The following is a 14143-nucleotide window of genomic DNA, read 5'->3' as shown; positions in this document are numbered from 1 at the left end:
TTAAAGTGCTACAGAAATGCCAGCTATTTATTATTATTGCTCATTGTTATCATCCTTCCTCATTTAACAGATGGGGGGAAGTGAGGCCAAAGAGATATTGCAGGGCAGAGCATATACATAAATACTAGTTTTCCAATCACAAATCATATATTCTTTGCACTGCAGTAGCAGTTGTACTAGTAACGGTAACAGTAGTAGTAGTAATAAAAGAGGTAGTCGTAGTAACAGTAGTAGTAGTGATAACAGTAGTAATAATGATAATATAGCTTGCATTTATATAGTGCTTTAAGGTTTACAAAACTGCTACACAAATATATCATTTGAGCTTCACAAAAACTCAGGAGGTCGGGGCCATTATTATCCCCATTTTACAGATGTGGAAACAGAGGCAAACAGATGTGAAGTTATATGCCCGTGATCACACGGCTAAGAAGTGACCGAAGCCAGAACTGAACTCAGGTCCTCCTGACTCCAGGCCCGGCACTCTATCCGTTGGACCACCTACCTGATTCTAGACCTCACTACTTACTTCCCTTGGGACGTGTAGTAGAATGAAAGACAAGTCTCTCTCTCTCACACACACACACACACACAGGACAAGAAAGTAGAATGAAAAGACAAGAGCCCACTTTAGTTGTCGATCAGGTAAAAGTGGGAAGATTTCCCACCATTCAACTACCTACAGATATTTACTGGAGGCTAGATCCATGCTTTCACACACATTATATCCCCAGGGCCCTGTCAACCCTGGGAGGCAGGCATTAGCTCGTTTTTGTGACCAAAAGAGAAAATAAAATACACGTGAAAACCCCATGAACAAGATTTATAATTTCAACCTTTTCCATACTACTATTGGCATAGGATTTCATTACTACATCAAACTCAGAGGGGGAGCTCCCTCCACCCCTGCAGGTCGGGACCTTGTCTGTCATTCACAGGCATAGGGAGCGACGCTGAGCACCGAAGTTCAGTGACTGACCCAGGATCATGCAGCCAGTATATGTAAGAGATGAGACTTGCCCTTGAGTCTCCCCACTTGGAGGACAACATCCTATCCAAAGGAACAAATATGATTACGATTTCTTCCCAGCTCTAACTCACACATGGGCTCAGTCTGAATATCAATGTCATCTTTGCAGAACCATTAGAATGAAATTCCTTTTAGCTGGGATAAGTGGAAGCCTTTATTATTTACAGACTGGCAGAGTGAGTGTGCGTGTGCGTGTACGTGTGTGTGTGTGTGTGTGTGTGTGTGTGTACCTTCTGACTTAAAACCAGGAGGTTGGAGTTTGAATGGAAGGCCTGGTATTTCCCTCATTATGCTGCGTAGCAATTCTCTTGCAGAGTGAATGAAAGCACTTTAATTCATTCTTGTACTTCAAAGCCCCTAATGTCTTTCATTAATCTCAGACTTCTAGATTGTACTTTAGAAACATTGCAGGCAATACAAAATTACCGTAGTAAATGGAGCTTTGCTCAAAAAGTTTGGAGAATTTAAGCCCTCCTGACCAATTGTTTTCAGAGGGATGCCATCCAACTGGGTGATTTTCACAAGGGCTTCATTCGGTTAAGGTTCAAATGCATTAGTAAAATCTTTCAGAAACATATTGGATATGTTGGGATCATAATAAGTCTTTCAGCTTTCTTGGTTGCCAGCTAAGATTACATTAGCCCTGCAGATGAAGTCTGGTGTGGTTGAAAAAGAACTACATGCAGTCCAGAGATAACACTTTCTATCCCAGCTGACATCTTGCTAGATGTTTGACCATGGGGCAAGTAACTTTTCTAAGCCTTACTTTTTTTTATCCATAAAATGGGCATGTATAGTAATACTTACAGTCCTTATCTCAAAGGGTCACAGGGAGAAGGGTGCTTTATTGACTTTAAAGTGCTATATAAATGTGATTAATATGAAACCACATTAGATCATAGCTTTGGAGGCAGAAGGGCCCTCAGAAAGCATCAAGTCCCATCATTTTATTTCAGAGATGAGAAAACTAGGATCCATTAAGGCTAAGTGACTTGCCCATGTAAGTTACAAGGGAGTTCAAAGTGTCGTTGTGTGAGGGAGCGGCCAATATTCAATTTAATTCAACAAACATTCATTAAAGCACCTACTTTAGTACTATGTAGAGAGTACTATGTCAGGCACTCAGGCAAAGGTGGTGAAGAGAGTGAGGTCTCTGCCCTCATGATGTTTAAGAGCAAATCTGGGCTTTGAAAATGATTCCTTAAAGGTCTGCATGAGTATCATACTGATAATAGTATCAGATTTAAAGATAATAATAACAGCATTTACGTAGTATTTTAAAGCTTGCAAAGCACTTCACAAATATCCTATTTTATCCCCAAAACCACCCTGAGAAGTGGGTGTTATTATTATCCTCTTTCTACAGATAAGGAAACAGAGGCAGACGTGAGGCTCCATTTGAACTTGGCCTGCTCCACCCACTGCACTGCCCCAGTTGCCATCTATCTTTAGCTACGGAAAGGACCTGAAAGCTCTTCTTCACCTTTTTAGCCCCTTTTGGCAGTCTGGTAAAGCCCTTCTCAGAAGTTTTGTTTTGTTTTTTAAATAACTGAAGGAAATGCTCAGTTTTAATTAGAAGTTAGGGAAAATATGCAAGCTTTCTTCCATTCAAGTTTACACACTCTACCCCTTACCACTCATGCCTTGAAATCTATCTGTGGATCTGAGATTAAAAACCTGTGACCTTGAGGTCACCTCACCCAACCCTCCCCATTTCATGGTTGAGGAATCTATAATCCAGAGGGGTTAGGGATAGAAAATCAGTGGAACAGCCAGGATTTGAACCTCAGCCTTTGGACACCAAACCCAATGTACTTTCTGCCACATTTCAATCAGTCAAGCAATGAACACTTTCTCATGGCATCAAATGTAATTAATCTTTGAAAAGAGGAGGGAAGGAAGGAAGGGTGGGAGGGAGGGAGGGGAGAGGGAAGGAGAGAGGAAAGAAAGAAAGAAAGTAAGAAAGAAAGAAAGAAAGAAAGAAAGAAAGAAAGAAAGAAAGAAAGGAGGGAGGGAGGGAGGGAAGGAAGGAAGGAAGGAAGGAAGGAAGGAAGGAAGGAAGGAAGGAAGGAAGGAAGAAAGGAAGGAAGGAAGGAAGAAAGAAAGGAAGAAAGAAAGCACTCCTTGGACTCAGATTCATCAAAAACATAATTTTGGACCCAAACTGAGGCCCTAGGATGATAATCAATGTTTCAGGATGAAGGACATCATGAAACAAAACCAAAAATTCTTATTACTCAGAAATGTAATTTAAAACAAATAGCATGCCCCAAGTACTGTAATGTCTAATAAAGGTGGTACCTTCTACTCATCAGCAGCAATAGCAGTCACCTGCTTTGTACCATTCTCAAGGACACATTAAGTCATCCAAACAATGGCAGGCGCCAAAGGCCATCTCTGCTTATGACTGGTGAGCCAAGGGCTTCCAATGTACTAAAGTTGCTAATTTAGCATTAGCTCCCCCCAACTCCCAGCAGAGAAGTATTCCTGACCAAAATATCCACCTTTTCAACACCACCTAAGCAACTATAACCAAGAATTTTATCAAGACGAGTTTTCCATATCAGGAAAACTGTCATGATGCTGGTCCTGTTTTGTACAAGTGTTTGTTTTTTTGTTTGTTTTTCCCCCAAATGTCATTCTATTTAATTCAGCAAACATTTATGGGACATCTGCTCTGCACAGTGCACTGTCCTGTGCACTTCAGGGTGATGAAGCAGTGAGTCAAGGCTCTATGATTTCAGTACAGGCTGATTCATATCTAACAACAGACACGATCCATTTATAACTTATAAAGAAGTGCCAAAGGCTCAAATGGGTTAAGAGATTTGCCTACGGTAACATAGCTAACCAAGTGTAAGACGCAGCTTTTGTGCTCGGGTTTCCCAGACTCTAAGTCCAAAATCAACAAGGACCCCATCGTCTCCATTACAGAAGACAACAAATGCTGAAGGCACAGCTGCTGATGCCCAAGAGCTCCAACAGGCCTGGTAGAAGCCACACCAAGTTAACAGGTGATGCTTAGGCTTTGAATGAGTGGGTCTTTATTCTGCATTCATTGGGTACTTATTTTCTTTTTTTAAATCTGGACCCATGAGTTCATTAGTATAGCCAATTCTCAGTTTGGAAATGTCCTTAATAACTCAGATCAACAACTCTGCTTTAACTTGTATCTTAGAGTTGCCTGGTGACAGTGAGAGAGGTCAAATGAATTGCCCAGGGTGACAAAACCAATATATGTCATAGGCAGGGCTTGAACCCAGGTCTTTCTAGCTCCATGACCCACTAAGGCACTTAGTCTCTTTTTTCCATTAATTAATTAACTTAACTTTTAGTTTTCAACATTCATTTTTATAAGATTTTGAGTTCTAAATCCTCCCCCATTTCCCTCTCCCCTCCCCAAGATGGCATGCAATCTGATATAGGCTATACATGTACAATCATATTAAACTTATTTCCACATTAGTCATGTTGTGAAAGAATCAGAACAAAAGGGAAAAATCGTGAGAAAGAAAAAAACAAAACAAAAAAGAAAATAGCATGCTTTGATCTGCATTTAGACTCCATAGTTCCTTTCTCTGAAGGACTTTTACAATCTTCATTAAAAACCAGTGATGAGAGTACACAACTTATCCCTCCCATAAGGCAGCTAGGTGGTGCAGTGGATAATGCCTGGCCTTAACTCATCTTGCTGAGTTCAAATTTGACCTCAGACACTTCCTAGCTGTGTGACACTGGGCAAGCCACTTCACCCTGTTTGCCTCAGTTTGTTCATCTGTAAAATGAGCCGGAGAAAGAAATGGCAAACTACTCCAATACATTTGCCAAGGAAATCCCAAACGGGCTCATGAAAAGTCAGACATGACCCAAAAAAAACGACTTCACAATAACAATGATGACTCCTATCCAAGTCTGGATGGAGCATTTTGACTTAGAATGGGAGGATCATAGATCTGGAAGTAGAAACAAACTCAGAAGCTGGTCCAACTCCTTCACTTTATAGATGAGAAAACCGAGTCTCACGGAGGTTAAGCAACATGCTCAAGGTCACATAGGTACTATTGGGGTGGGGGTGGATTTGAACATAAATGCTCTGACCCTCAAGTCAGTGCTCTTTTCTATGTATTACCTTGCCTCAGTGGATAAAGAAAAAGGACCATACCAATATTCTTTTCCTCCTGCTCCTGGGGGGAAGGGAGAGGGGGATATGATGGACTTCTCACAGGCGGCTGCAGGTGCCACTCCTCTAAGGCCTAAATTAAATTTCCTACAAAGGGATTCCTGATTCCCAAAGTGCTTAGTCATCAGTTTTCCACTTGAGGCCTTCTTTCTTTTGGGAAACGATTAACCTCATTCTCTCAGTCTCTTCAGACTTAATGAAAGGATCAGAATGAATGCTCTGTTCACTCTTTGGGTGAACTGCAAAACTCCATGAAAACCTCTTAAAAAAGACATAAATTTCTATCTGATCATCCCATGTTATATACTCAGCAGTCAGTCAGTTAGTTCAGACTTGGCTTCTATCTGTAACCTCGGAAGACGCACATACATAGAGAGAAGAAAGAGGAGTATACTTTACTCTATAAAATAGACTTCTCCATTTTCGGTATAGGCCATCTCCCAGTTTTCAGGTAGAGGACCTAAGTTTTCCTCTGAACAAAGAGGTAGGTATTGAGGGAGCTTCTGAGATGGTTCCGTGATGGGAACAGTGGTGATGCTATTATTCACAGATGGCAAGGTTGTCTCTCTTGTACTGTGGGGATTGTGCTCGTCTTGTTCTCCAGAATCTGTGGAACAGAAAAAAAAAAAAAGAAAAGAAACAGGGTGAGAGAAACCGCATTTGGAATCACAGAAGCTCAGTAGGGGAAGGGTCCTCAGAGACCATGTGGCCCAACCCCCATTTTTTTTTACAATCTACCCAACAGATGGCCTTCCTAGCCACTGTGTACAGCTTTCCACTGAAAGAGGACTTACTATCTCCTAAGGTGACCCATGATTCAGTCTCCCAATCAGGTAGTTAATTAAGCTACGATGTAAAAGAGTTTTCTCTCTCATCAACTCTAAATCTGTCTTTGTAACTTCTGCCCATTCTACTCCAGGGACACATAGAATGAATGATTTGAAGACAGCTATCATATCTTTGCTTTTCTAGGCTAAGCAATCCCAGTCCCTTCAACAAACATTCATGTCATGAACTCAAGGTCCTTCACCACCCTGGTTACCTCGCTCTGGATGCTTCTCCAAGACTTAATAATGTTCTTCCCAAAATGAGGTGCCCAGAACCAAACACACCACTCCAGATGTGCCGTGACCAAAACCGACCCCTATCACCTCCATAGTTATAAATGCCATGCCTCACTTAATGGCCAGTGGAATCACAGCTTGACATTGGATATTTTCTAAAAATGAAAGTACAACCATTCTGGCTTCATTGCTTAAAACAGTTCTGGGCACTTAAAGCTTAATGAAAGCCTGACTGACTTAGATTTTATTTGGCAGAAGGCATCAAAACGATCTGTCAGATCGACTCCTTCAAAAGGGAAGATGTTGGAAAATATATTCAGCTCCTATATCTCTCTCAAAACTTGGTTAGTTGAAAGGAAAAAGAAGGAGCACCTTCATAACTCAAATTCCAAAGACTCTGAAGCAAAATATCCCAGCAAAACATGACCTCCAGCTGCTTTGGGCTTCCATATGCTCGAGCTTTCTAAGTCAGAAGATTTTTTTTGGAAGAAAAAAGTTGCTTTTGAAAACAGGATGAAAAGAAAGGGAAAGAAAGCACTAACATAATGCCCTCACTAGCCACTGTTTGTATTAGCTCATTTAAATATTTTTAGTAGATATTGGCCAGAAGGAGAGACTATCTTATGAATTCTGATGGCAAATACAAACAAGAAAAAAAATATGCAGACGGCATTTCAATGAGTGAGCTTCAAAGCTTCCTTTCAAGGGAAAGAAGGAAGCCCATATCACTAGTTACTTCTGCAGAAAGCCGATGACTACATCCTGCAGTTTTAAAACCAAAACTCCACTGTCCTAAAAAGGGCAAAAAAGAACCTGGATTCCAATCATAGCTCTTCTATCTTATTACCTCTGTGACCCTCAGCAAATTATTTGACCGTTCTGGCCCATAATTTCTTCATCCATAAAATGAACCACTAGGTGGTTGTTAGGAACTCTTTTTCCTTTAAAATTCTATGCCCTTATCATGCCAGAAATGTCAGGACTTTTTTTTATAATATAATATTCTGAGCCAACAAGCCTTTCTGCCTTCTTGTTTGGGCTAGTCACCATGACGTACAAAGAGGCGAATGTAGGCTTCGGACAAGGAGAGACTTCTTGACAATCATAGCTCTCTAAGAGGGGGATGGGTGGCCTCCCAAAGAAGTGGTTACTACTCATAGAGGGCTTTAAGCAAAAGCTGATTTATCATTTGTCCGGTATGTTGTACTAGGTATTCTTGAACAGGCAGCAGTTGGATCAGATGACCAATTCTGTGATTTGGGAATGATATCAAATTCAGTTCAATTTGGTTCAGATCAAGTATTTATTGGATCTCTTATGTCCATGAGAGGCAGCACGGTGTGGTGAACAGAGAACTGACCTCTGAATCCCAAAGACTTGCCTCTCAAACACTGACTGAAGGGCCCAGGGCAAATAACTTGATCTCTGAGGATCCCCAACCAACCCCCTCAGATGACAACTCCTTTAAAAAAAAAATCATTCTGAACTTATGAAATAAAGCAAGTTTTTAATAAAGCTTACAACATTCATTTCTGTTAAAACACTTGAAAATATAGGTATAAATGGATTCTTCCTTAAACTGATAAAACAGCCTTCACCTAAAACCATCAGCAAGCATTATTTGTAATGGGGACCAGCTAGAAGCCTTCCCTGTAACACGGGTCAGCTGTGAAACAAGGATGCCCACTGTCACCAACATTAATCAATATTGTATTGGAAATCCTAGCAATAGCAATAAGAGAATAAAAAGAAATAGAAAGAATCAGAATGAGAAACAAATCAATAAAACCTCTTTTTGCAGATGACATGATATACTTGGAAAATCCCAGAGATGAAAACTTAAAGAGAAAGTCTGGATCTGTTTTGGAAGAGGAAGGTACTGTGATGAAATCACAGGTATACACACACACACACACACACACACACCAAAGTAAGGCAGGGGGGTGGGGAGTGGGGTGAGAACCAAATGACTGTGTGGTGTTTATGAAGACAAAAATAGCTCCTCCCCTCAAGACTTAATGTTTATCTACGATAATTAGTTTATTTTAACACAATGGATAGCATTATGGCTCCTACCTAAGGTTCACTTGGTTCCTTGAAATGTTGGGTAATTTATTTCAGAGAAAAAGTTGGAAATTCAATCAGAATTACTCTGAGGACCCAGTTAGGGAAATTACTTGGGCCCTCTGGTCTCTGCGGATGGGACCAAAATTCAAGTTCCTGGAAAGGTCTGAGTATTATGTTTTAGCATATATGAACAGACTCATACCTGGAGAGTAAGTTGGGGAAAGAGCAGACCTTTTCTCAAGACTTGGTGTCAGCTTGGGTCTTCTCAAAAATTTCAATGAGGTTAAGGCTCTCCTCTATACACTCCTTTTCTGCTGTAGCTGGGTCTAACCTTCTCTGATCCTCTCCCTGATTGCCCCAGGGTGGTTGATTCTGGGCTTAGCTCAGTAAGACCCTAATCTTTCCAGTCCATCTATCCAAACACTGAGCATCTCTATCTGGTTCTGAGATAGTTTCTTTCCCTTTATACAAATCCTTTAGGGCATGACTAACTCTCTCAAATGAAAGGTGGTTTACTGGCTCTATTAACTCAGTCTGGATTGAGTGAGCCAATTAATAAGTGCTGTTATCTAACCAAGGTAATTACTTCTAAGTGGGTGGGACGATGAACAGATCCCCACCTTCTAAGCTACCAAGTACCCTAAATGTTATTTCACATACTCTCCTGGCATTGAAATAGATTCTGATGAAAATAAATGCCAGCATCCTGAGAAGAGCAGTAATAACCCATATTTTGTTGTTGATGATGATTTTGTTTCAGTGCCTGACTCTCTATGACCCCATTTGGGGTTTTCTTGGCAAAGATACCGCAGTGATTTGCCATTTCCTTTTCCAGCTCATTGTACAGATGAGGAAACTGAGGCAAACAGGGTGAAGTGACTTGCCCAGGGTGACCCAGCCATTAAATGTCTGAGGTCAGATTTGAACTCAGGAAGATTAGTCTTCCTGACTCCAGGCCTGGCACTCTGCACTTGAGCCACCTAACTGGCCCAACCCCATATTTATAGAGTGATTTAAAAGGTTTATGATTTGCTTTATATCTCTCATCTCATCTGAACCTCACGATGACCCCATGAGGTAAATGCCATTACTTCTAACTTTACAGAAGAAGGGACTGAGACTCAGAGACTCTTAAGTGACTTTCTCAGGATCACACAGCTGGTAAGTACTTAAGACAGGACTTTAGTCTCAGATTTCCTGCCACACCCAATGTGCCAGCCACCATACTATACTGATTTCCCAAGTCATTATTTAATCAATCAACAAGCATTTATTAAGCCCCTTTGTGCCAAGCAGTGCATGAATTAAAAAAGAAAAGACCTTTATTATCTATTTCTCCTCTTCTCCCTCCACCCAGTTCCTAGGTAACCTTAGGATAGGGATAAGGAATACAGCAGTAATTTGACTGGCGTTGGGAACTCCCACATGAGAAAATTATGTCCACCCCCATGGAGGTCAGCACCTTCTTTGCAACTTACAGTCTTGGAGAGGTCAAATGTCTTGTTTGGATCACAGAGCCAGCATGCATCAGAGGCAGGGCTCAAAATCCAAGCCTTCCTAGCTTCAAGGTCCACTCTCTACCTACCATGTGCCACACACTGACTCCAATTTGTACCTTTTGCTACAAAGGACTAATTTTCTGACAGATGACCAAGGATCAAAAGAGAGGGCCCCTGCATCCTTCTCCAGTGTATATCACAGAGGAAATGCACAGAAGGCTATCGAAAAGTGCTTCGAGACACAATAGATGAGGAAAATAGAAGCTAATGGGCTATAGACTAAGGATGGAAATATGTTGATTCTAACTAATTGTTCAGCATGGATAGAGATGAAGTGAGAGATGATCTGTTGATTGACACTCCATATAAAAAGTATTAAAAAAGGACAAGAACTACCGAGGAGACTGGTATGATGAATTATCAGATAATCACAATTCTAACTGTTAATCATGAAACTGTATCTATTTTCACATCCCCAGGGGGATTAAAGGTATCAAAAAGGGTTTTAGTTTGCTACAAAATACTAGAGTAGAGAAAAACAAAATGAAGGGGAATACAATTCAGCTCTGTTTTTAAAATCTCACTTACCAATTAAAACTCAGGAGACTATTCCTTGTTTTTTCCCCAGGAGGGTTTTAAGAAGTAGAATACTCAGACAGAGATGATAGCTACATCAGAGATGATTTTAATTTCCTATGGAAAATCTTTTCAATAATTGAATTACTTTTAAATAATCAAATATTTTAAAAAGCACCTTGAATGCTTCCTTTGAGGTCAGATAAAGCCCTAATCAATCCCCTTCTCCTAATGAAAACAGAAAGCTAAAAACTGAAGTCTCTGCCTCTCATATATTAGATCCATATTATTCAAATTACCAATGAATTGGGAATTCCATTATTTTCCCAGAAAAAGACTTCCCATGAAATTGTTAGTATCTTTTTTATTACAGTACCAAAATCTACAGACATAATGAGCCAGAAATCCGCACACATCTCTGCTGAAAATACTTTTCATTAGGTTTAATTAAACACGTATTTATGAAATGCCTCTAAGTGTCCAAGGAGAGATTTGAACTCAGGTCTTCATGACTCCAAGTACAGCCCTCTATCCACTATATCAGCTAACTGTAGCATTACTACATATGGCCTCTTCTCCTCTGGGGATCTTCAGGTGGCTTTGGACTCCATAGGGGCCTGAAAGAAACCCATTTTCTTCTGCATTACTGAGCTCATGGGTCTTTTCTTTGACATCTGATTATCATCTCTTTAGAGCTGGGTAATAGCATCTATCTGTATTGCTGATGCTTCACACAGCACCTTGTGTTTGGTAGATGCTTCAAACAATTACAACTTAAAGTTTTGGTTGGTGTGCTGCTCCTTTCCTATAGTTCTATCCATTCTTTAGGTATTTTATTGCCTTGAGTGGTAGCAGAAAGAAAGACTGGAAAATAGAGCTGCCACGATGATCATGATGCCTTCACATGAGGAAAAACATGGTTTCTACATGTAACTCCCCCCAATGCATCTGGCAATGAATGCGATGTCTATAGAAGAGCTTAATCACACCCACATACCATCAGTTGTGTAGCACTAATCATTCTACAGGCATTCTGTTTGATGCCAGGTGGTGACAGATTGTTGGCATTCCCAGATGCACCCCTGAGTTTGAGGGCTGTTTATTCAGTATTCCATATAGGAAGGGAATGAAGATACCTGAGCAATAGAAATACGGGAATATGTTGTTGTTTAGACATTTGTCAGCCACGTCCAACTCTTTAAATGGAACATGCTGCTTCTCATTAATTGGTTCCATGAAAAAAAGAGTATCAAACAAAATGATGATAAAGGCTAAGGTAGGACAGGGAATATGTTGCACATAAATGAATGGCCCCACTCTGTTAATGAACTCCTACTTCAGGGACTCTGCTGAGGCAGGGAGGCGACTATAGCACCTAGGGACTCCGCCCATGGAGCCCAAGACCTTTTATGCTGGATTAATTTTGAATACGGTGCTAATGACCAGCTCAAGCTGCTACCTGAGCCAAGCTAATTCCAGAGAGTGGGGCATCCTTGGAAGGCTGGCCACAGGGACCCATGAAAAATCAAATCAAGTCAATAAGTTTTCATAAAGCACCTACTATGTGCCAGACAATGTGTTTAGCGATAGATCAAAAAAGATCTCCTTCCTATTCTATGGTGATAGCAGTTGAAAGGAGTAATAGGCCAAGAGTCACATAGCTATCAGATCATCTAATAAATATGAAACTAATCACAGAAATCCTTCAATGGCCTCTACTGGCATGGATGAATCCTATCTAGAGGGGCAGTCTTACTATGAATGACAATTGAAGACCCGGCAGGATGACCAACAGGTTTTTCTCAGAAAGGGGAATGAAAGATTTAGCTAAGCTGGTTTCATTTGTGTCCCCAGGGAAAAAAAAAGGTCGCTTTGGGGGGCATTTGGTCATTTCATCTCACAGTCATCAAGATGAGGGTAAACAGACCATGATGAAAAGATGTGCTACTTCCAAGCCAAAGTATTCTGGAGAGATGCAAAAGCATAGTGGAGACACATTGGAGACATATCTCTGTGTGGAGAAATGCAGGCTGCGATAGGCTTGTAGGTCAATCAGCCAATCGATTAGCATTTCACTTGGTTAGAACACTCCAGTTTGTATTATCATGAATATTTTTCTTCAAGAAGAGAGGTGGGTGATGCTAATTAAGCAACAGAGAAAATATAAACAAAAGTGGTTTAACAAACAACAAATAAATAGTTAACAGGACAGGAGACGTTTTGGGTGTTTTGGGTACACATTTGTGATTTCATTGGTGAGGGGCACTCTCAGCAAGACAATTCCCATGTTGGCAATGTAGATTGCCACTTGTTCTGCAGCTTCTGGGCTCAGAGAGTTGCCTGGGTCATTGAGAGGTGAAATGACTTTCCAGAGTCATAACCCAGTAGGTGACAGGAGCAGGACTTGATTCCAAGCCCAGGTCTCTATCTGCTATGGCATGCTGCTTGCCAAAATTTTTTCAGTGCTGTGGGATCATAAATTATAAGAACACAGACATATTGAGCTAGAAAGTATCAGCAAGCCACTGAGTCTAACCCATCATTTCACAACTGAGGAAACTGAGGCACATAAAAGATAAATGACTTTCCCATAGATACAGAGCCAGTTTGAATCAGGATTAGAACTCCAAACTCCGTGACCCCAAGCCAAGTTCCCTATCTGCTATGCTATATCGTCTTTCATCCTCAAGGAAGCTGTGTTGGACGAGGAATGAATGAATGAATGACTGAATGAATGAATGAATGAAAGAAAAAGCACTTGTTAATTGCTCACTACATGTCAGTCATTGGCTATACAAATAGAAGTCAAGCCCTTCCCTGTCCACAAAGAGCTTCCATTCTAACAAAGACAGCACATGAGGGAGGTGGTAGTCAGGAAGCATTGTTCTGGTTTGGAAAGGCATAGGGACAGTGAGTAAAGCCAATGGAAAGGAACCTGGTATGTGGGGATAGGGTGCAACCTATTCTCTTGCAGGTAAGAAGTGGTATCAAAGATATCATCAAGACATGACCTGAGCATGAACAAGAGGATGTGGGCCAGTCATAGAGCATGAGTGAGGGATGACAGGCAGGAGGCCCAAGGACTGCTCCTGGAGCCACAGAATGTTCAAAGAACTGGTCAGTCACAGAATCTCAGAGGTGGCCAATATCTCAAAGGCCAGGCAGGCCAAATGTTTTCCTGTTCGGTAGTTTTTCAGTCGTGTCTGACTATTCATGACTCCATTTGGGTTTTTTGGGGGTTTTTTTTTGGCAAAAATACTGGAGTGGTATACCATTTCCTTCTCCAGATCACTTTTTATAGATGAGGAAACTGAGGCAAACATGGCTAAACGACTCACCTTATACAGCTAGTAAGTATCTGAGGCTGGATTTGAACCCATCTTCCTAAGTCAGGAAGACTCTATGCTCTTTCCACTGTACCACCTAGCTGACCCCAGGCCAAATGTACCCAAATAAGAATTCCCTCTACATAATATAAAGTGAACAGTTGGTCAATTCATTCTTTGTTTGAAGACCTCGAGTGACAGGGGACCTGTGACCTCCTGCAGAAGCCCCTTCTAGTTTTAAACAACAAACTCTAGAAAGTCTTCTATGCGCCAAGCCTAAATTTGCTTCTTCCACCCATTGCATCTGAGAGGAATGCCTTTGGCAGGTTTCATAGACTTCCTCCCAAGCTCTTCACTCCCCTGCCTTTACAGTGGAATGATCGAAGGATATGGACAAGAAA

The 14143-nt window shown here is 41.0% G+C and overlaps 1 protein-coding gene across 6 annotated transcripts in view; it reads right to left on the bottom strand.

The window, feature by feature from the left end:
- MAGI1 (membrane associated guanylate kinase, WW and PDZ domain containing 1) overlaps positions 1 to 14143 on the bottom strand; it is a 709255-nt gene that overhangs the window by 115513 nt on the left and 579599 nt on the right. For all 6 annotated transcript variants that reach the window (XM_036738388.1, XM_036738389.1, XM_036738391.1 and 3 more), the window contains exon 5: positions 5610 to 5817. In XM_036738388.1, the coding sequence (XP_036594283.1) occupies positions 5610 to 5817 (208 nt within the window). The remainder of the gene's footprint in view (positions 1 to 5609; positions 5818 to 14143) is intronic.

Source organism: Trichosurus vulpecula, chromosome 9 (assembly GCF_011100635.1).
Source record: "Trichosurus vulpecula isolate mTriVul1 chromosome 9, mTriVul1.pri, whole genome shotgun sequence".
NCBI lineage: Eukaryota > Metazoa > Chordata > Mammalia > Diprotodontia > Phalangeridae > Trichosurus > Trichosurus vulpecula.
Note: the sequence above shows the minus strand (reverse complement) of the source record. Positions and strands in the feature narration are given on the sequence as shown.